Source organism: Cuculus canorus, chromosome 5 (genome assembly GCF_017976375.1).
Source record: "Cuculus canorus isolate bCucCan1 chromosome 5, bCucCan1.pri, whole genome shotgun sequence".
In the NCBI taxonomy this organism is placed as follows: Eukaryota; Metazoa; Chordata; class Aves; order Cuculiformes; family Cuculidae; genus Cuculus; species Cuculus canorus.
The window spans coordinates 31,006,082-31,028,418 of record NC_071405.1 but is presented as its reverse complement, the minus strand read 5'-3'; the positions used below and the strand labels follow the sequence as shown (position 1 = coordinate 31,028,418).

General features: G+C 48.7%; 1 protein-coding gene across 3 annotated transcripts in view; it reads right to left on the bottom strand.

The window, feature by feature from the left end:
• KIF26A (kinesin family member 26A) overlaps positions 1-15,444 on the bottom strand; it is a 102,572-nt gene extending 87,128 nt beyond the window's left edge. The window contains exons 1-2 of one of the 3 annotated variants that reach the window (XM_054068417.1): positions 15,226-15,444; positions 12,822-13,061 (exon numbers count right to left, since the gene is read on the bottom strand). In XM_054068417.1, the coding sequence (XP_053924392.1) occupies positions 12,822-13,061; positions 15,226-15,360 (375 nt within the window). In that variant the 5' untranslated portion in view covers positions 15,361-15,444. The remainder of the gene's footprint in view (positions 1-12,821; positions 13,062-15,225) is intronic. The other 2 variants (XM_054068415.1, XM_054068416.1) reach the window with 2 other exon arrangements.
• Positions 15,445-22,337: the final 6,893 nt, after the last annotated feature.

The window sequence follows — 22,337 nt, the reverse complement described above, 5'->3', positions numbered from 1 at the left end:
ACTCAGCTGAGCCACAAGACTCCCGAGTTAACTAACTCCTCTGTAAAATGAGGATTACCTTAGCTCTTTGCTCTTGCACAGACTTAAAGAATCCTGTCAAGGTACAGAAAGAAGCAGATTTTTTTCACACAGTGGATCTACATTTTTTCTTGTTGGACAATCAGGCATTTTTCAGCTTATTCCTTTTGATGCAGGTGAACCACTTCTTTACCATTATGCTTAGTGAGTCACCTTCTGTATCAGACCTTCCACCACTGCCAAAGAAAGCAGAAGTACAGCCTTTAGAAAGATGGGGATGCCCTGGACTACTTTCCAACACTGACAAACAAGGCTGTTGCTGCAGTGGCAAGAAGAATTAAAAATCAGATTTAATCTGGGCTAGCAAGGGGAATTAAAATGGAAACTACAAAAAAGAAAGCACAGAAAAGCCTAGATCTTCCAATGTATCATCTCGGAGAACAATTCCTTTGTGTTCTCACTTGTGTTCACTTCCCAGGGTCAAGTGTTTATTCTGCACTGCAGTTTTCTATCTATCTACTCCATTCTTTTCATTGTGCCCAATCCTACAAGAGTCCAGCCATCCCACAGCAATAAAAAGCTCAGTAAAGAAGTCAGGGTGGGTCAGAAAAGTCAGCCCCACATATAACATCTTTCATGTCATCAAAAGGCTTGGCAATAAGAAGCTGAAACCCAACTAAATTTCTACAGCACAAATCAGAGCTATTTTGCTCTCGAGCTGTGTGTGCTTAGGAGCAGTCATGACCAGAATAATAAAAGGATATACAGCACAAATCTGAGAAAAGGGGCTCAAGTTGTGGCTGAATATTCACACTCAGTGTCAGTCCCAAGGCAGATTTCTTTTGGAAATTTTTAGTATTATCAGCCTGGGTTGTTTGCTTCTTGGATAAGCTATGTCTCAGTTATACCAAACAGATCCCGGCACTACTTCCCCCTGCCCCACACAGGTAATTATGTTTCAACTGAACAGAAAATTGAAGAGGATGTGCTGGAAAAAAGCAGACAGAGGTAATGATACCTACACAGAAAGACGGATTTAGAATACAGACATTGACCTAGTTCTGCAGTCTGGCTTCCTCTTCTGTTTTACTGGTGTAAATCAACTAAAACTACACAGTGCCAACAGGCTTCATTTTCCACCTGTTAACATAGGTTTTTTATTCCACTGTCAATAAAAGAACCGCAATGCAAACTGTTACAGAATGAAAATGTAGTGCTGTATGTAACTGAAGACAGAAATAGAGAGATGTACAGACAGATTCAAGATGACATATTGCTGAAAATACTCTTCCCTAAATCCAGTCATAGTTTCCTGAAGGGTTGTTACCAAAGACATGACTACTTCCCACTGCCAAACAGTCCACAGGGAGTCAGTAAGGTCATAAGCTGAGGCCAGTTAGTTGCTACTCGTGATCAAACAGGAAAACGCTGAGCACGAAGTCCACCCTTCCATGAAATCATCAGAGAAACCCATTCACAGTCTGTATTTCGTAAGTACAACATAGTAGGCTGAGAAACCCTCTCAATTACACAAATACCTTTTTAAACATGTAGCTTTTTGTGGAGGCCTCAAATTTTAAGCTTGAATAAAAAGGAACTTCACCAGAGGTCAGTCAAGTAACAGTAGGACTGCACTAGCTGCTAGGTTAAAGTATCTCATATTTATAATAGTATAACCATGAAATTCAGAAAGGGCCCTCGGGGTCCCAATGCAAAACATGAAGGTGTAATTAAAAACCATAAATCCATCAAAAGAAAAATACGTGAACTTAATACATTTTTCTTTCTCAACCACATTTGTCTTCCTCTACACTCCTTTGGAGCCTACAAATAAAAAATTAACAATATCAGAAGAAATATTTCTTAGTATGTAGAATGCAAGTATCAATAATAAATGCTTTTTACTTTATTCTTACAGGTAATTGCTGAAAGAAGCTCTCTCAGCAGACTGTTGAGACTCTGTGCATATTATAAATTACTTCAACTGTGCCTCCTCTTTATAAAACCCACAAATGGACAATATCTTACAGTGTTTCCGTGCCACTCAATCATCCACACAAAATTACCCTTGTGAGAGCTTGTTGGAGGAATGTCAAATGTACTTGCCATTTTTGCAACAAAATCTTCAGAGAAAGACAAAATAGCTCACTTCTGCCTTCACAGATATAAGAGCTACTCTAATAGCTGAACGTTTTAACTGGAAATTCTGGGATTAGCTTTAGACTTAATTACAATCCACAGGCAAAATAGTCACAGGCAGAATCCTGGCCCCTGTTTCACCCATAGCATAGTTTTCAAGATAGCTTACAAAAGATTTGCAGCACCATCGTTCATCTTAAAGTTAAGGCATTTCTTCTAATAGAGATATTTGGAACAAAGCAGCCTTTCCATCTTCTGCTCAACAACCAGAAAACTAGCACCAGCATTACCTGGAAATAACAGTGGCAAAGACACTTGTGCCTTGCCTCCATCCTTCAAAGGCCAAATTTCATAGACTGAATTAATTTCTCATCACTAATGACTGTTTCCTTGGGACCAGATGGCCCAGGGCCAGACAGTGGCATGGGAAAACCTCTCTTCCTTACAATGCCCTCAGCATTAGGATATACATGTGGGGATTATGAGATGTTCACATCAGAGATTCAACTCCGTTTCCTCTCTATTACTCATTCTCACAAGTGGAGCAGTCAGGTCACTATACAAACACACGCATGTACACAACAGTTCAACACAAAACTGGTGCATTATCACAACGTGGCTAACACTTCTCAAATAATACCCAAATCAGGCAAACATCAAAACAAACACAAAATAACACACAATCCAACACTGGCAGAGGCTGGCATGTCTTTTACCCTTTTCCTAAGCATACTCACCAGATGGGAAGCAAAATCCTCCTTGCCCTGGCTGCCAGGGGTCATCTTACTCAACTATCTCCCTACCCCTTCTTTGATCATTTGGACATCAGGTGCTTTGGCATCATTAGTCAAGCTTCACCTGCTGAACAGAGGAAAGATCTGTCCAACTTTTGCTGACTGTTTATTGCAGCTGAAAACAATTTCCCTTCATGAAACGAACCATATAGGATTTTCCCAGTCTGGGCTGTTGATTGGTCACCTAGGCCTGGAAGTTGTCTTGGCTTCCAAGCCAGTTCCACATCAACATCTACCAAGCACTGCAAAGATGAAACACTCAGCACATTTTAAAGTTTGGCTCTTGGACTCTTAACCCTCCTGGGAACTGTGTCGTTGGTCTCCAGAGCCTGGCTGCAGTTGGACAGTAAATATAAGCAGTTGGGTTTACACTCCACACTAGAGAATCTGAAGTCAAAGAGAGGGTCTGTCACAATGCTGACATGTTTTGTCAAGCGACGCTCAAAGAGGACTCAGCAACTACCAAGGAAAGAACAGAAGGCTTTTACCACTCCACATCAAGCAGTCCAGAGCCTCTACAGATGACACAAAAGCAGTAAAGTAATTGAAACGCGGATGGCCAGATTTCTTCAACATACATGCCACTTGAATGTTATTTCCAACAACTGTTGAAACTGCCACATCCCAGAGACGCACTGTAGCCCAGGCATGACAACAGCTCTGGGTTTCCTGTTTTGGGGTGGGAATCAGATGTGTACCACCGATGCAGCACAGTGCCATTAACCTCAACCATCCCAGCAGTCTCACCTTCTCAAAACCACTCAACCATACTATTCTGCTGAGAGATGCATGATGTACCCTGGGCACAGCCATCACCTCTGACCTGCTCAGGTACCACATAAGATGGAAAAGCAGCAGGCAACTTCTGCAAAAACAATCTACTTGATAAAGCTACAGACAAAGCTGTACTGCTGTACTCTGAAGTCCAGTAGAATTAGAACAATGCCAAAAGGAGTAAATACAAGGTACAACACACAATACAATGAGAACAACACAAGGCAATAAAAAAGGAGTACAATACAAACTGAGTACATCTAACTTCCCAAATGACTTAAAACACAAAGCCAAACACTGCCCATTTACAGTATAATCAGCCCTGATCAATATATACACACCAACAGCGACACAAACCAAGCTATAACAAATTGTATGTTGTGGTAAAACAGGAAACACATTTAAACATAATCTTTTGAATGCTGTGAGAACTAGGACTAATGCTTCACTTTCACAGTTAATGTTGAAAGCCAGTCAATGCCCAGCCTAGCCCAAAGTATCACATTTCAGTTTGTACAGAAGGCTTCCCATCCCATTCACCAAGAAATGTAAAATCCCTCAGCAACATTAGGGGAAGATTTGCTAAGAGCTAAATGAAAATTGATCATTTTCCCACAGCTGTCTAGCGTTCCAATCAATTCTGCACAATTATTGATGTACGGTAATGCCGGCCCAGACCCAAATGAAACTCAGAGCAGCCTGCCAAACTCCAGGAATGCTGATCAAAGACTGATTTTTAAGGCTTGACTCAGAAAGGATAGATGTGTGCATCTAAGCTTTTTTTTTTTTTTTGAGCAACTGCTGAGATTTTGCTGATTCACTACATTAGAGTGATGCATACAACAGTCAGACTCTTAGTGATAAAACAAATATGCAATAATGGCATTATGCTGCCTAAAATAGGTGGATATATTTATACTAGTTGAACATTCTTTCTCCAACATGAACATCTGCCAGGTATGTCTTAAAAGCTCATGCAGCTTCAAAGCAGTCAGTCCAAAGAACTATATACCAAAAGTTTACATTCACTTTAACTTATCCTAGAGGAGGACACATTGCTTCTGCAAAGTGACATAACCCTGCCACCACCCTTGCCCGGAATAATCATTTGAAACTTTGTTCTTAGGTTCCTCTACAAAATTTTCCATGTTTTCTATTTAAAAATAAAATCTGGAAGATGTTTAATGAAAGACTAAGAAGTAATACACTTTGGTATGAACTTAAACCACAGTATGAAGGACTGAAGTCACTTAAGAGTTTCCCATTTACCAGGCCACACCCCATTTCCACAAGACACATTTCTAGTTTCATCATAGGGAGGCACAGCACAGCACAGCACCGCACGCAGATAAACCCCTTTTAGATAGCATCGGCACAGCTCTAACTTATGCTCCCTGAGCTGATCTGATACCTGCTATTTAATTAAGCTCCAGTTCACCTGAGCACCTTCAGTCCCCTTCCACAGCCTCACCACTCACCTCCTGGCAAACTGGCAGATTTTCAGGACTCTGTTACTATCTTCACAGTTTGTCTGAAGTCCTCGGCTTTGTTTGCTGTTTCTACTTTTGCAGAGACCTTAGCTCCATAACCACCTCCCTGACACCAGACCTGTAAGTTCAGCTGCAAGTCACAGAATATGCTGTTTTCCAAGTCTCTGTGTTATTATATATTCTTCCTTATTATATATAGTACAGGAATGGTCAAGTCTACTAACAACAGTCAATGATACTCAATGCCAAAATGGGCAAAAGATGGAAGCATTTTCTCTCTGCTGGACAAAGAAGAAATCAAGCACATAGGTGTTGGACAGCTTGTCCAAATCCACGGAGACAGATCTAGGGATTAAATTCAGGTCTTGCATCCCTGTAATGGGACCAACTCCTCCTATTAAAAAGAGCAGCAGGAGGCATGACTCTCCCCATAAGCCACTCATACGAAAGACTATACAAAATTAGACGACTTTTGTAAAGAAATCAGTCTGTTCCTGATCAAGAGTGACAGTGACAAGACTCCTGCCTTCCTGATGATGCTTTCATTTGGGGATATACTGGACACATAAATATTAGTTATTCCAGTGCTGCAGGTCTGAAGTCAAACAACATGGAGACAAATGCAGACAGATTAAATCCCCTCGATTTCCAGTAAATAACTAAAAAAAAAAAAGGGTGCAACACTCCCAAATAGACAGCTGCCTGCCTTAATTAGTGTCAGCAATACCTAAATAGATGTAGTTCCTGAAGGTAATGCAATTTTGAGGAAGACAACAGCATTGTCGTGGAAAAATCTTCCATAAGACATGTAGACATGCACACACTTCCAGAGATACTCCTTCTCTAGCCAGGGTGAAGCAAAATCTCCACTTTTCAGGACAAAATGTTCATCAGCCAGCAGAAAACCCAGGAATTAACTGGCTCTTCACTAAACCAGCATCCTCACTGTGGAGAAAAAATGATTCAGATCCACGCAGGAGACCCATGCAGCAACTGTGTACATGGTGGACAATCGTGGTCTTGGGAAAGAAAAACCCCTTTCTTTGGTTTGGTTTGGTGGTTTCAGCCATCCTTGCTCCAATACCCTGCAGGGCCCGGTCCAGAGCAGCAGCCACTATCAGCTGCACAGGGAAGAGGAGGATGACTGCTGCCTCCTACAACCTTGCTATTAACAAGTTAGAGGTTGGGATCACTGTAGGTGGAAACTCTTGGCAAAAACAATAAAGCAGCTACTACATATTTCAACAGGTTCAAAGTAACCTCAGATGTTAGGAGCAGATGCTCTTTTCCACCCCCTGGGATTTTGAAATGGTTTATGTGTTTCCTCCCTTTCCCCTAATAGGGCAGGGTGCTGAAGGAATTAGCTACAGAGAGAGCCAGAGCAATACTAATTACCCTCAGCTACCCAGGAGACCGCAGTACCTTCAGCTAATGGCACAATCACCGCTCCCCCACTTCAAATCCCCCAGGGAGAAGGTCTCTTGCCTCTGGCATCTGAACTGCAAGATAATGCTGCTCACCTGTGTTTCAAAAGGACATACTTGAAAATCCTAAATGTCTAAAGCTAATTCATTACAATTACTTTCCGCAGCCTATCATATAGTATGGGGACTACTGCGCTGACTGAAACAAGGGAACTGCTCACGTCAACACATTTGACACGGTGTTGTCACTAGCCCCGTTATTAGACCGCACACGTACCTGAAATCCACATCTCAGCTCATAGCCTGAAGCACTCGACAACCAAGTCTCTACAAGAGCCTTTCTCGCAAAATTAAATATTAAATGTGCATCTCAAAAAATGCCCCGTAGTTTCATATTTATTAACTAAGACATTACTTTTCCACTTATGCATTTTTGAAATGTTAAACATAGAACATTTTAAAGCGCATTTAGTACTTGGAAAGAGCCCTGAAAACCGGATTCCTCTAGAGAGGAATCTGTAAAAGACACAGTAGTCCCACTTAATTCCCCTTATCCACATCAACCTAGTTGCAGAAAGGCCTCATATGGAAAGAAAAAAGCCAGCCCCTCACTAACAGAGGACTCCAAACTTATCCAAGGCTCTGCAGCTTGATCTCAAATTGCAGGTGACTGTGCCACTCAGTAAATAGGGCTGACACGTGAATAGAAAACAATGGGCACATGAAGAAAAACTCCACAATAACTCAGGAGCTGTTCCTGAAAGATTAGACCTATTCCACATGCACCTCAAATGTCACCAGAAGTTCCCAGACAAACGCTAAGGACACAGAGGCCTCTCCCAACAGTGAAGCACCCAACAGTGTGCACAACAATGAGGAGATAGGTACCAGCAGCCAAGGGATCATGCGAGCTCTCCTTGCTACTAGTCCTGCTGTATCATAGAATGGTTTGGGTTGGAAGGGACCAAGGTGGGAATAACAAAGGGTACCTTGCCCTCCTGCATCAAAAGCACAGTCTTCAGCCCCATACCTGTCCTCTTGGCCTAGTTTTCTAAAGCAATGAGAACTGCGGCATTGCCCTCCTTTCCCTCCTCCTTCCTGCTGGGCCTCCTTAACAGCTTTGGAATCTGTCAAAGGATCTAAAATTGAGGTAGAAGGCTCAGAGCAAGTTCCTACAACTTCCTCAAACTGGCCATAAGAGAAGCTTGACAGGACACACCCATTATTAATTGTTTTGCAGAAGCCAGATGTCCAAGTATTAGCTTACTGTCAACCAAACAGTATGCGTGCAGATGCAGAGAAGGTGCTGCTTCTTATCGAATCATCAGGGACAAAGAGGGAACAGCTGGGATTAATACAGAGGGATAAAGAAAGCAAAGCATCCATCCTCCGAAACCATCCTTCCTTAGTTCTGCTGCTGGTGGAAACGTGGGGGTTATTTAGCATACAGGAGAAACCCACAGGAAAGAGCATGCTCTTCCCAAGACTTTGTTCTTCATCTCCCCTTCAGGTGATGCAAACAACAGCACATACAGGTGTACTAAGAGATGATCACTTTGATCCAAAGTGGGTGTGGTGGCAGTTCAATCCAGCAGCACTGGTGGCATCTGCACAGCTGAGACACGTCAGTGCAAACTGTCTGTCTAAATCCACTGCTATCATCCCCTTTTTTTCTGGAGAAGGCAGGCGCCCTCCAACTCTAGCTGGTGTAACACAAGAGCCCTGCTGAGGATGCAGCAGGCTAGAACTTGCTTAGCTCCCTCCAATGATTCATGGTTAGCAACAAAAGGCATGACCTGTCCCAGTCACCTAAGACTCCCTACAGACCAGGGTTGGTAGTGTGCCTCTCTACCCAACCACAGCTTACCAGGTCAGCTGGGAGTACAGGTTTTTTAGGTATACAAGAAAAATCACTGTCCACTCCACAAGAAATTAAGAGCCTACCCATGCTCCTTAGTCCCTGAGGCTCCCTGGAAGCTGTTCGGTGGCGTGCCTCATGTAACACACAGTGCAGATAATGCATCAGAGACAGCAAGAACCTGGTTGAACTCAAGCTACAATAAAATAAGCATGTTTCTGCATCCTCTAATGCTGCCTCTGACACCTGCCTGCATTGGCAGTAGATACAACACAAACTATTCAGACTTGGGGTATCAGGGGTGATTGTGGATGGGGGCAGGTGAAATGGGGCATCTGAATCGTGAGCTGGGAGAAACACAAGCCTCAAAGCTAATTGCTTCCAAAGCAAACTTCCGCTGGCCTTGGCCTCCTTTCAGTACTGATAGAAATCTCTTATTCTAGTATAACTGTATATGATTATTACTTTTCTGTAACCAAGATATTCATGCCAGTATAAAACTCTTCTGTGGATGTAGTTGTATCAGCGCACGCATTCCTCACACCAGAAGAGCTTTCTTCCTCTGCTCCTAAGGGATTAGCTAAAAGCATCTTATAATAGCTCTATATCCTTAAGGCTATTGCATGCCCTAGAGGGAGCATAGAATTTACTTCCAGCAATGCAGCTGGAGGAGCACATCTCCTATGTTGGACAGTCGCTGCCTGTCCCTTTCAGAGACACACACAACAGTCTTAACATACACCTCCTTAGAAAGGACAGCTCATTTGAGTTTACAGAACAGGGCATCATGCAAATTAATTAAGTAGCATTTGTGAAGCACTGTGAAGATTTTAGGTGCTAAGTATTATTATTACTAATTTAATCTACATCCCAATTCGCTCCTCACCCTCTCCAGTGAAACTGCCAACAGTGATGCCAATTAGCGGTAATTGTTGTGGTGGTTTTGTGACAAGGCTATTTGCCAACTGGGAGTGAGACAGAGACCACCAACTCATTTCCTGTGGATTGCCCCACAGCTGCCAACAGCAACAACTTCCAGGCACAACCACCTGCTCTCGACTCTAGCCAGAACCCTGGAGGTAGGAGATCCTGTATCCCATTACGGGCTCCCCAGGAACACAGCCTGCAAGGCACGTACAAAACTTTTAATTAGGGATAGACCAAGGCACCTTTTTTTTTTTTTTTCAAATCCCTCCACTAGTTCAGTACATGGTCCAGCAACTGCTGCTTATACTGCAATACCAAAGTGCCAACCTGAAATGATTAATTGCCCATTCCCATCCTTTCTTGGTGAAAGTCACATTTTGATTCACACACAGGCCTCACTGTGGAGGCAAATTGTAAAGGCGGTAAAAAGAATGGAATTGACAGCATAGGGTGAAGTAAATCTTGTACTTGGGATAATTTTTAAAAGAGTATTAACATAAGCAGAGAGATATATCTTTTTATCAGCTCCCCACAGAGATTTAGAGGACTTTAAAGAGACAAACAACTAACAGTGTTCTGTAATCAACGCACATCATCTGAGCACCAAAACTTTAGATTATTTATATATTTTAAATAAGTCTAATTGAAAGGATAGCAACACATAAACTGTATGAATCATAGCCCTCAAAAACAATTAGATTTGTTATCCCTGCAGACTGCAAACAGTAGGCTGGCTTTTTATTCTAATGTGAATTCAATCCCTCCTCAGCTGCCCCACGCATGAGAATACACCTTCTCTCTTTCATCAGGAAAGATATCAACAGAAGGAAACTAGCCCTTCTTTCATCTCTGAGGCACTCGCCCACCTTTCCAAAGAGTTTTCAACCAGGTGTGGAAATCTTTCTGAATCTGTGCTGAAAGATGTCTTAATTATTATGGCAAAGGAGGTAAATCCTTTGAGAGCAGCATGCTCCAAGCAGTGGCCTTCTGGTGTTTACTCATCCAATAGCTGCTTGGTTTGACAGTGCATTAGAAGAGCTTGTAAGAAACTCTTTGGCCTTCTATTGTATGGGCATGAAACTCTCATGGAGAGGAGCTGGTTTTTCAGATGTCTTGTTATATAATTACACTAGAAAAGAAGGGGGGGGGAGAAGGCAAGCTGCCTTTCTGGCACAAACATTACACAGTGCTCAACCTGCCAGCATATTGCATCAGATTCCCACTGCAAGGCCAATTCACAGCAGCTGAGTAGCTGAACCCCTGACTGTTATCTCCCGCTAACCTACTTCACGCTCAGAAGGCAGTAAGTAGCACTGTTTATTGCATCTTCCTTCCTGAGAAGCTGCTCACTACACCAGGATTAGCAGAGATTTTGAGCCTGCAATTAGGCTAGAAGCCTCACGTGTGTTTTTTTTGAAAGTTTTAAACATCTAACTGTACTGTATGCTACTCAATAAATAAACTCCAGGTATCTGTTACTTTGAGATCAGGTCTGTCAAGGTTCTGACATTGTGATGACTACTATATTATTACATTCCTAGGCATGCTTTGAAACCCTGCAAAAAAAAAGGGGGATTAATTTACCCATCATCAAGTGCTTATCAAGGAAGTCCCCTGAGACTTACAGGAACAAGACCACACAAACAGGCCTTTGCTCACAGGTCTCCTCACCTAACACCTGGCCACAGCCCCCTAACTCTCCCGCACCAGCAGCTTTTTTTCCCATGACAGAGATCCGCTCGTAGATAGGACACTATTCGTTACAGCAGAGGCCCACCCCGAACACGGCAACAGGGTTTTATGTGCTCCTCACTGAAGTAGCCTATTGCATGCACTTCACAAGGCCAAATTAAACTTCTTTCTAATACTTGCAGCAATCCAGAAAACAAAAGGTCCAGCAGTCCTGAATTCAATGAGATATGTGACCACAGAAATCAGAGCTCGCTCCAAACCTACCAAGTCAACAGAGAGACTTCTGTTGATTTCAAAGGGGTTTGGATCTGATCTGAAAATACAAACCTTGCTGCGCACTCGGACACTGCTCCACAATGCACTTCCAAACAAAACTATATTTAGATTCAATGGGAATTCTGTAGATCATACAGGAACTCTTTGAATGAAAATGAAGGTCAGTAGGGTTTGGCTTCCTCTTCAGACCCTCCCCCCTATTCTTGAAAACATTCAGATAAGCATTGTTTAGAAAACAATACCTTACTTCCAAATGTTATCAAAAACCTAACACAGGTTTTGTGTGGCTTGGAACAGAATCTCAGGGTCTTCTGTTGCATTTTGCCCTGTCAGCTAATCCTTGGGATCTCTTTTTCAGGTGCCTAGGCAAGACTCCGTATCAAGAGTCTGTATTTTTTCACCAGTGTCACGTTTTAAAAGTTTTGTTTCGCTTCCCCACGCTAAAGGAGAGGTTACAACAGTAATAAAGACCTCTGCTACACAGAAAACAAATACAGAAAGAAAAAAATGGGCAGGCAATTACAATACACATGAATAAAGCTGCACACGTGTTAAAGGAAACCTGTGCCATGCTCATGCACTTTCTGCATTCACTACCAGATATGAATATACCAGGGAAGCCGTGGCTGCCCCATCCCTGAAGGTGTTCAGGGCCAGGTTGGATGGGACCTTGGACAGCCTGATCCAGTGGGAGGTGTCCCTGCCCATGGCAGAGGCGTTGGAACTAGAAGATTTTTAAGGTCTCTTTCAACCCTAACTATTCCATGATTCTACGAAGAGCCACCGTGACGCACAAACTGGAGGACACAGCCTTGGCTTGCCCAAGTGACACCAAGGGCAGGAATGAGCCCGTCAGCCAGCAGGGCACCCTCAAGCCCGCAGAACGGAGACAGCCCAGAGAGACCATCCCGCTCAAAGTTTCCTCCAGCGCCGCAAACACGAGTGCATGACTTTCAGCTGCACTTTACGGGCCCCTCAGAAGGAGGAGCTGAACCCGCTGCTCCCGGCAGCTCCTCGTAGACAGGATGAAGGCGCTGCAAAGCCCAGCTGCAGCACCGAGGGTGCCACCGGGGCCGGGAGACAGCCCAGGGCCGGCAGCTGCTGCGGGAGGGGTAGGGAGGGAGTTCGTACGGCTCGGGGAGCGGCTCCCGCACGGCTCCCGACTCCTGCCGAAGTCGCTATCATTGTTTTTAACTGTTTCTGGCAGCCGGTAACAGTAACGGAGGGGGAGCCCAGTTTCGCTTTTTTTTTTCCCCCGGACGGGAAATCTTCGAACTTCTGAAGAACGCTCCCGAGTTGGTTTGCAGTCACGCTCTCCTCCCAAACCCGCGGGGCTGTGACCGCGCCGGGGCTGGCAGCCAGGCTCCCGCATCCCCGGTCCCCGCATGCCCCGGTCCCCGCACCCTCGGCGATGCCCGGGCGCTCTTACCGGCGGGGCGTTGGGCAGGCATCCGCCGGCCGCCAGCCGCACCGCCTGCCTCCTCAGCTCGGCCAGCTGCGCCTGGCAGCTCCGGCACCAGCCCCCGGCCGCTGCCCGCTCCCCCGGCCGCGCTTCGGCGCCGGCCCCCGCTCCCTCGGGCGGCGGGCGGCTGGCGCAGCGCTCCTCCTCGGCGGCGGCCGGCGGTCTCTTCCGTGGGGAGAGCTCCCTCGACGCGCTCCCCTCCGCCACCTGCGGAGAGAGGAGAGCTCAGCACCGCGGAGGCAACGCGGTTCCCATCCCAGTGGCAAGAAAATAAATAAATAATTAAAAAGGAAAAAAAAAAACAAACTAAAAAAATAAATAAAAAGGGAAAATGAAGAAGCAAGCGCAAAGGCGGGGAGGAGTGCTTACCCGGGGCTCGGGTCCCAGACCCTTCCTGCCCATCACGGTAGCGGGGATGCGCCCCTGCTCCGCGCCGTCAGTGCGGGCAGCGCGGTGACCGGCGCCCCGGGGCGCCCATGGCCCGGAGGGGATCGCGGGGTGCGACTTGGGATCTCGCCGGTTCCCCGCCGCCCGGGCTGCCGAGCTAGGTAATATTGCCTCCCATGTTGAGAAGGGAGTGAAGTTCGGGTTGGGAGAGGGAGGCGGAGTGAGCTCCCCACGGGGAAGGAGCGGGACAGAGAACGGGAGCACGTCGGATAATGAAAAAAAAGCTGGAAAAGTGCTCGGAGGGCAGGGGAGGAGGGGCTGGGCGGGGTGGGATGGGATGGGGTGGGATAAGCGTGGTGGCGGAGACTGGCCCGGACGGGTTGGGGTTTAGGTTTGGGTTGGGAAGATGCTTTTTCATAGTAACCCTACGGGATATTCCCAAACTGATGTGACTATAAAGTCCCGCGGGTGCCTCCTTCACACTCAAACACCCAAGTTCCTCGGGAGCGGGGAGGAAAGGACCGTGCTGGGGGTGGCGGTCCCGCTGGTGCAGACCAGCTGCAAACGGTGGTCGCGGGTCCCTCTTGCCCCACCCCGGCCCCCCCCCGGTGCTGTTGTGCCCGAGGGGGTTGGGACGGAGCCCCCCTCCGCGGGCAGATGCGCATTGCCGCGGGGCACAGCCCCGCGGGGCCAATCCCCAGCCGCTCGGCAGGCGCGATGGGATGTTCTACGCGCGGAAATTGACCTGACAGATGGAGAAATTAACGTTCGCAGCTAATTGTCTACTTGGCTGCCACTCCGGCTCATATATTTAGCACTTTTCTTTTTTTCGTAGGGTTGGTTTTCTTTGGGTTTTTTCTGGTTTGTGGTTTTTTTTTTTCCCCTCCCGCCCCCAGAGAGAGGAATACGCGCCGCTGTCTGCCGTTCCTCCCCCGGCCGCACAGCCCGGTGCCGCCTCGGTGCGCATGGGACGCACCCGGGCGGTGCGGAGCTGCCGTCCCTGTGACCAGAGCGCCCCCTGCCGGCCGGAGCCCCCGCTCCCACTGGCGGCGGAGCCCGCAGCCCGCGGGGCAGCGGCGGGGTCGGCTGCCCCCGGTGGTGCCAAACGAGGATCTCTTGTCTGCCCCCCCCCCCGCCCGTCACCGCGCGGGTGCAGGTGGCACCGAACCGTGGGGTGGGGTCAGTGCCGAGCACAAAGAGTGGGGAAATATATACATATATGGGAAAAAATCCACACCGCAAGAGGCACCATTTCCCGGCCGCGTGAACTCCCTCGAGCATCCGTCTGACACCCCCCCTAGGTGGGTTCATGCCCTGCCGGAGGGCCGAGGCTGTGCGCGCCCCGGCTACGCCCCGAGGGGCTCCGGACCGCCCGTCTGGAGCCCGGGAAAAGTTTGAGTAGGGAGAAGACGGGAGAAGAAGTGCGAGCTGCTGCCCAAGGGCTGCCCTGCGCTCCTTTCGGGGGCGACCAAGGAAGCGGTGCTGGCACAGACACAGGCAGACGGGTGTGCTCCTTCCTCTCGCCTGCTCGGGGCTCTCCAGGTATCCGCGAACTTACTCTGAAATGTCATGTTCCCCAACAACGGCTGCAACCTCATCCCCACTGCCCCAAGTCTCAGGCTGGAAGCTTGGACGGGGCGGGGGATAAAGGGGTTGTGCTCCCCGGCCGGCTCTGGGGCTGAGGGAGACGCGCTGCTGGGCTGAGCCACCTCTTTCTCTTATTAAGTCAAAAAAAAAAAAAACAAAAAAACCCAAAACCCAAACCTCCTGGACACACGGAGCGCCCCTACACCCCGTCTGAAGGCTCCGCGGGGCCGCCACGACTGTTCGTGGTGCTGAAACCCTTCCCGGCACACCCAACTTCCCACCGGCAAGTTTGCCAGACCCTTTCCATGAGCCCATCCGGGACAGGACAGGCAGCAAACCCTCCCTCCGCATCCCCTCCTGACCCCCATCCCCTGGGGCCGGAGCAAGGTCTGCTTACCTTGGCTTTCCTCCGCAGGAGGTGGCTGGTGAAGCCGAAGATGATCTCGGAGTCTAAGCACAAGGCTCCTATCTCCAGGAAGCTGGGGTTTTTCCTCGTGTGGTTGGAGGCATCGGGCGATTTTTGAAAAGCCATAGTTTTGGGTTGGAATATCCGGCTCCCTGAGCGGAGGCGATGTGTTTGTATACACACAGACAGAGGGGGGGAGGAAATATAAAATAGCGAACACCTCCCACCCCTTTAAAAAGATTGGGGGAAAAAAGAGGGGGAAAAAAAAAAAAAACAAAACACCAGACTCGTGTGAGTTACTCTTCCATCTGCCAGGATGCCGGGGTGAGGGAGCCACCAGCCTGTCTCTGCCTCTCCCCCGCCGCTCTCCCTCCCGTTTTATCCCCTCTCTCCCGCGCACCTCGCCGGAGCAGCGAGCGGGACCGGCTCAGGGTCCCGCGGCCGCCGCTGCGCTGGGTGCGCGGGGCCGGCAGCGCCCTGCTCCCCCGCCGCCGGCCATCAGCTCCCAGCGCCCGGCCAGCCGCCTGCCTCCCCCCGGCCGCGGCGGGGGGGTTTGGTGGCCGCCTTGGCGGGGTTTGGTGGGGTTTTTTTTTTGTCACTCCTCCTTCTCCTCCTCCTCCGGGGTGAGCGCGACGAGGGAAAAGCTGCCGGTGAAGTCACTTTAGGAGGGGGAAAAGACGCGCACCAGGAAAAAAAGAAAGAAAGAAGGAGGAAAAAAAAAAAGGAGAGGGGGGAAAGAAGAAGGGAGCGGAGAAGAAGGAGAAAGAGGAGAAGGAGAAAGAAGAAAGGAGGAGAAAAAAGGAGGGGGGAAGAAAAAGGAGAAGAAAAAAAAAGGAGGGGGAAAAAGGAGAAAGAAAAAAAAAGGAGGGGGAAGAAAAATGAGGGGGGGAAGGAGGAGAAAAAAAAGGAGGAAAAAAAGAGGAAGGACAAAAGGGGGAAGGAGGAGGGGGAAAAGGAGAAAAAAAGGAAAAAAGAGACAGGAAAAAAGCGGGACAGAAAAAAAGGGAAGGAAAAAGAAAAAAAGGAAAAAAAAAAAAGCCTAAGGGAGCAGAAGTGAAGCACTTTCCGGAAGGGATCTGGCCTTTCACTTCTCTGAAAAGCTTCCTCCCCCCTCTTTTCTCCCCCTGCTTAATTTTATTTGTGATGTGTGAGTACGACAGCGAGGGAGCGAGCTCCTCCTCGTCGAGGGGGTCGGGAAACAGGTCCCTGCCCCGGGGAGAGGGGACCCCTCCCTGCAGGCTGCCTCTGCGGCCGCCCCCACGTGCGTCCCAGCCCGGCGGCCGGCGCGGGGCTCTGGCATCGGGGGCTCGGGCAGGGGCGGGAGGGGTCGGGCTGCCCGGCACGGCGAGGGGGGGCGCTGGGCAGAGCCTTAATCCTTCCCCGCGTATCTCCCGCTAAACAAATAATTCACCCCCTGACTAGAGCGTTATCCCCGCAGTGAAAGTGAGTTGAATAATCTGTTTAGCCGGCGTCCACCGGGCAGAGAAGGAGAGGGAGGGGGGAAGGGGAGGGGGAGCAGGAGGGGAAGGGGAAGTTTCTACATCCACAATATGACACCATAGTTTCTCTTTACTCTGAATTTATTGGGTCACCTCTCTGGGCTTACAGCTAATGAGAAGCCTGTGTGTTAAACACGAGAGGTGTGGTTTTGGATGGCTCTTTATGGTGGAGTTGGAATCTAGCTGCCATAGGCAGGAACAGGAGGGATGTGGGGTTGGAGGAAAGAAGGAGGGAAATGGTGAAATGCTTACAGAACAAGGGCAAGGATTTGTTTGATTTCCTTGTTGTCTCCCTAACGAAGGCATCTCAGACCAGAGATGTGACATCTGGTCCCTGAACCCACCTGTGAATGGAGCTCACAGGGATCCAGTCTCTGTGCCACCATGCATAGACTCATCCCTTCACCCCCACCCCCACTGATCCTGTCCCAGCTTCCTGCCTTGCTGTGCACCACTCCTCATGCACTCCCTCCTGTGCTCAACCACCCTCCTCTGCACAGCAGAGACATGCCCCTGCCCCAGAAGATACCCATGCGTGGAAGATGCCACAGTACCAAGGGGGGATGGAAAGAGGAGAGTGAAGTGGAGGGTAGAAGGAAAAGCAATTCAAGGAGAATGATGGTATGGACATCAGCTGTCCAGGTAAAGAGTGTCCCACTGAGACCCTCATCTCACGTGCTTAGCAGGAGATAAAACAGTGCCCACCATCAAAACCCAAAGCGACAAGTGTAATTTTTCATGCATTGTGGAAACAGGCTTGGAAATACTCAAGGGTAGAGACAAGCTTGGCCAGGCCAGAGATACTGTGGAGAAGGCCTGAGCCATCTATCCCCATTCCCCCAGTTTTCATCCCAGTCCAAGTTTAAGCAGTCAAACCACACTGGTCTGGCCCTAGGACAGTATGGCTCTTCCTTGTCTGCAGACCAACACAAGCTCACCAGTTGTCCCTTCCCAACCACAGTTTGCTCCTCTTCCCAGGCTCTTGGCAAGAACCCTAGGAAGGTCTGGGTCTAAAATATGCCCCGAATGTCAGGCACTGAGGGTCCCTGTGCAACCCCAACCTCACCCCTAATCCTGGAAAGTCTCTCTTCAATTAACCCTATTAAAGCCAATATCTTCCTACCCCACTGCCCTCAGGTGTCTTGCCGATAAACAAGCTGAAGGGAAAGTTATTAGCTTTTATTCATGGTGTCTAAACTAAAGTAAAACATCAACGGGGTGACTGTACATAATAATAGACTAGATAAACTCCATTTTTCTTGGGCCCTCTGAAAGCGATCCCCGAGCATTAAAATGGGTCTCTTAATAAATACCTTATCTCCCCGCCACAGAGCCCAGGCTGCAGATAACCAGACAGCCATTACTGTACCTCTGAAATAACCCCATTTCCATCAGGGGCACTTCAAACAGGCTCCACTTTAAAGACCTCCCTCCCTCCTCGAGGGGAGATGGGGGAGGCTTGAACCTCCCTGGGTGAGGGGAGGAGGAGGCAAGGGGCAGGGGATTTCATCCAAGTCCCCAGGCAGAGGGGGGTGGTGGTTGTTACTGCATTGCAATGCATTCCCTTCCGTAAATAACCATGGAGTGAAGCATTCCCTCTGCAAGCCAGAAGCCTAACTCTACACCACCACCTTCTGTGCCCTGCTTTTGGGTGAGCAGTGATGGGCTCCCACAGCCCAGCTCCCCTGGACCTGCTTCAAGAGCGGGAGAGGCTGGGCAGGAGAGCAGGGGCACAGCAGGCAGCTGCCATCTCCTCTGGGGAAAAAGGCCTTCACAGTGTGTGCGTCCCAGCCAGGCTTTAAGGTGATGCTATACAGGTTGCATTGGAATTCTTTGTTAATATACCATACAGGTGATAGTGGGTTTATTAAGTATATTGCTGTGATTTCACATTTAATTTACTAAGAATACAATGGTTTGGTCTAGAGGACCCAAGGGAAATCTAGGCAACAGTGAGCAAAAATCCATGAAATTCAATGTAGCACACTAATCATGGAGGCATTATAGTATTAATTGCTATAATGATATACTTCTAATCCTATCTTACACCACGCCACGTAATTTCATTGGGTAAGAGAGAGAAGGAATTAAATTTAGTTCAATACAGGCAAGCATGTAACTTAATAGAGTAGTTTGACTCCTGCACACTCATGGGTTTAGGGCTAATATCATGCAATGCGGTCTGCAGTGGGGAAGAAGGATGGCACAAGACTCTTGACACCCTCACCAAAATCTGGAAGCAATATGGAAAAGTGTTAGTTTTCTGCTTTTTGAGAAGCAACCCCGCCATATAAAGGATAATTAGAATTCGTTGTAAAGATGATTTATCATGTCTATCATTGTGTTTGAAAAGGCTAGGTCACCCATGAATGCTGATGAAATTTCAAAGATCTACTCCCTAAGGACTCTCCGCATCTGCTGCCCTCTGAGACAGCGAAATAGCCCAGGGCAAGCTTCTCATTAATACCACAGGAAAATATAAGCATTTTGTCTGACATAACATTTTTCTTCAGCATTGTACCTGACACAATCAGACCTTTAAATAACGTGGTAATAGGGCTCACTTTAAAGTTCATGTACTTGGTGTTGTGTCCCCCACCCACGTCCCCCTGCCCCCCTGCCTGTGATTTGAGCTAGGTAGTAGCTCTCTCTCACAAGACAGCCTTTCAACCCAAAACACACTTTCTCCTATAACAAATATTGTGTGAGGTGGGCGGAGGTGGTAAAAGTAGCTTTTGATCTTGTTTATATAATATACAAAAGGACATCAAAGCAAGGGAAGAGGGGGAGGGAGAGAAAGGAAAGCAGAGCAAGAATAGCCCTAGACACCGGAGCACCAAATAGCTCATGAATAGCTAAATAAAACATAATTAGGAAAACACAATAAATTAGCGATCCTTTAAAGTGATAGATGGTGGAGCGGGCTGGGAGCGAGGCCAGGGGAGGAAAGCATGTCCCGTTTCAAAGCCAACCCAAACCTCAGAGGTGGGGACAGGGAAGCCGGGGGTTGGAACCAGGGGGATCCAGCCCTGATCCCTGGGGCAGGATAAAGTGGAGCTGGTTTCGGGGCGTTCCCGGGTGCTCCCCACGCTGGGGTGTGCGGGGGGGGGGGGGGGGGGGGGGGCACCCTGGGAGCCGCGGGGGCGCCTGCTTGTTTGGGATTTGCTTGTTTGTTTGTTTGTTTGCTGTGTGGCCTCTCCTTTATTTTGATCAGCCCTGGTTGCAGCGCTGGGTTTAATTGATTTGTGGGGCAGGCACTTGAGACCATCAAGGGAAACTTCAGCCTTTGCGGACTGTGAAGAAAATAACGATCGTATCGGTGAAACCAGAGCAGAAAGTAAACATGGCCTCCCCCTCCCCGCCCCGTGCATCTTCACACACAGATGGGCATGTGGTCAATCCGGAGGCCTGGGGTACCCGGGTGAAATTGCAGGGCTGGACCAGCCACCTGGGCCACCCCTGGGGTCAGGGGGGATGCCTGGAGAACCCCCAGCTCTCTACCAGTCACCACCTCCAAGAGGGCTTCAAGAGGCAAGATGCTGGCTCCTCAGGTGCTCTGCGGTGGGCTGCACAGTGGACTGTCTGCACCAGAAGGGCCAGAAAGGACACATGGAGAAGAGTGGCCAAATTCAGCCCCTGAGACAGGTTTCTTCTCTGTCCCTAAGGTGAGCCAGGCTGGACAACTCCATCCTGCCTCCAGGCAGCTCTTCCAGCTCTGCACTTGGTGACCCTCCCCCACCCCAGAGCCCCCAGGGGCTCTGGCCTCTGGTCACTTCACTGGTACTTCCTCACCACTCCTGTGGTCCTGGGGGTCCAACCCAGACTGCAGGACCCCATTTCAGTTCCCACCACAGTAATGGGGCTCCCTCCCATGCCAAGACCATGTCCCGCCTGTGTTTGAGGCAATTCAAGTCACAGAGTGTATCTCACAAGTAAAGCAGGGGCTTAACCAAGCCCCAGGTCATGACCTGCCTTGTACGGGAGGGCTGGGTAATACAGCTTGATGCAAGAGCTCTTCTGTCTCTGCCTGGGCTTGGCAGCTCAGAGCTGATCTCAGCTCTGGCTTGGTCCCTTGCCTTTGTGACCCTTCTCTCCAAGGGGAGATCGAAAGCCCTCCTGTAAACAAATGGTGAAGGTCAGGGGAAGGAAAGCCTGACACCACTTAATGAAAGACAGTTGCAGATAATCTTTTGCTCAGTTGTCCGTGTCTGGGAGGCGTGGGGATCTCTGTGTTCAAGCTTTTTAATTTCCATTCTAATTTGCAAGTCATAAAGAGAGACAGTAGGCAGTCCATAGTCTCCCGTTTAATTTCTTGTCATGCCCTAATCATGCCAGTTTAACCCTCACTAGGTTCTTCTTATGCTCGGCCCTAGCTACCATCTCCTCGGTGAAACATACCTACCCAGACATATTATTGTCTCCCTTGCACTATAGATCTGTACTTCTAATACTATTTCAATGAGCTCTGCCCAGGTATCTTTGAGCAGCAGCCGGTAGGAAGAGTGACAAAAGGAAAAAAAAACCTGCCTCCTTATTAATGTTTGGTTGGATGATTTTTAAAGGCGGTGGTGGGAGTGAGGGAGTGAGGATTACTTTCTCCAAGCTCTGCCCGCCTCGTTGGAACCACCTTTTCCCTCGGTGCAGGGACACACGTCCAGGGAGTCCCTCACAAGCTTTGCAGTGCGTGAGAGGGCACAAAGCCTGGTCCTCTTTCCGTGCTGAGCGGGCGGCAGGGAGCGGCGGTTCAGGACCCTGGACAGCGCCCGCGCTCCAGCCTGGTCCCGGAGCCGCAGCTGCTGCTGCAGAGAAACGGAAACCGAGAGAAGGGTCCGGGACGACCCTGCTCTGCAAAGGGATCTGAACAGGCTGGACCGCTGGGCTGAGACCAGTGGCGTGAGGTTTAACAAGGCCAAATGCCGGGTCCTGCACTTGGGGCACAACAACCCTATGCAGTGCTACAGACTAGGGAAGAGTGGCTAGAAAGCTGCCTAGAGGAGAAGGACCTGGGGGTGTTGGTTGGCAGCCGACTGAACATGAGCCAGCAGTGTGCCCAGGTGGCCAAGAAGGCCAATGGCATCTTGGCTTGGATCAGAAACGGCGTGGCTAGCAGGTCGAGGGAGGTTGTTCTTCCTCTGGACTCGGCACTGGTGAGACCAGACCTTAAGTATTGTGTTCAGTTCTGGGCCCCTCACCACAAGAAGGATGTTGAGGCTCTGGAGTGTGTCCAGAGAAGAGCAACGAAGCTGGTGAATGGTCTGGAGAACAAGTCTTATGAGGAGCGGCTGAGAGACCTGGGGTTGTTTTGCCTGGAGAAGAGGAGGCTGACGGCAGACCTCTCTACAACTACCAGAAAAGAGGTTGTAGAGAGGTGGGTGCTGGCCTCTTCTCCCAAGTGACAGGTGATAGGACAAGGGAGAATTGCCTCAAACTGTGCCAGGGGAGATTCAGACTGGATATCGGGGAAAAAAAATTCACAGAAAGGGTCATCAAGCATTGGAACAGGCTGCTCAGGGAGGTGGTTGAATCACCATCCCTGGAGATATTTAAAAGATGGGTAGATGAGGTGCTCAGAGACATGGTTTAGTGGTTGATAGGAATGGTTGG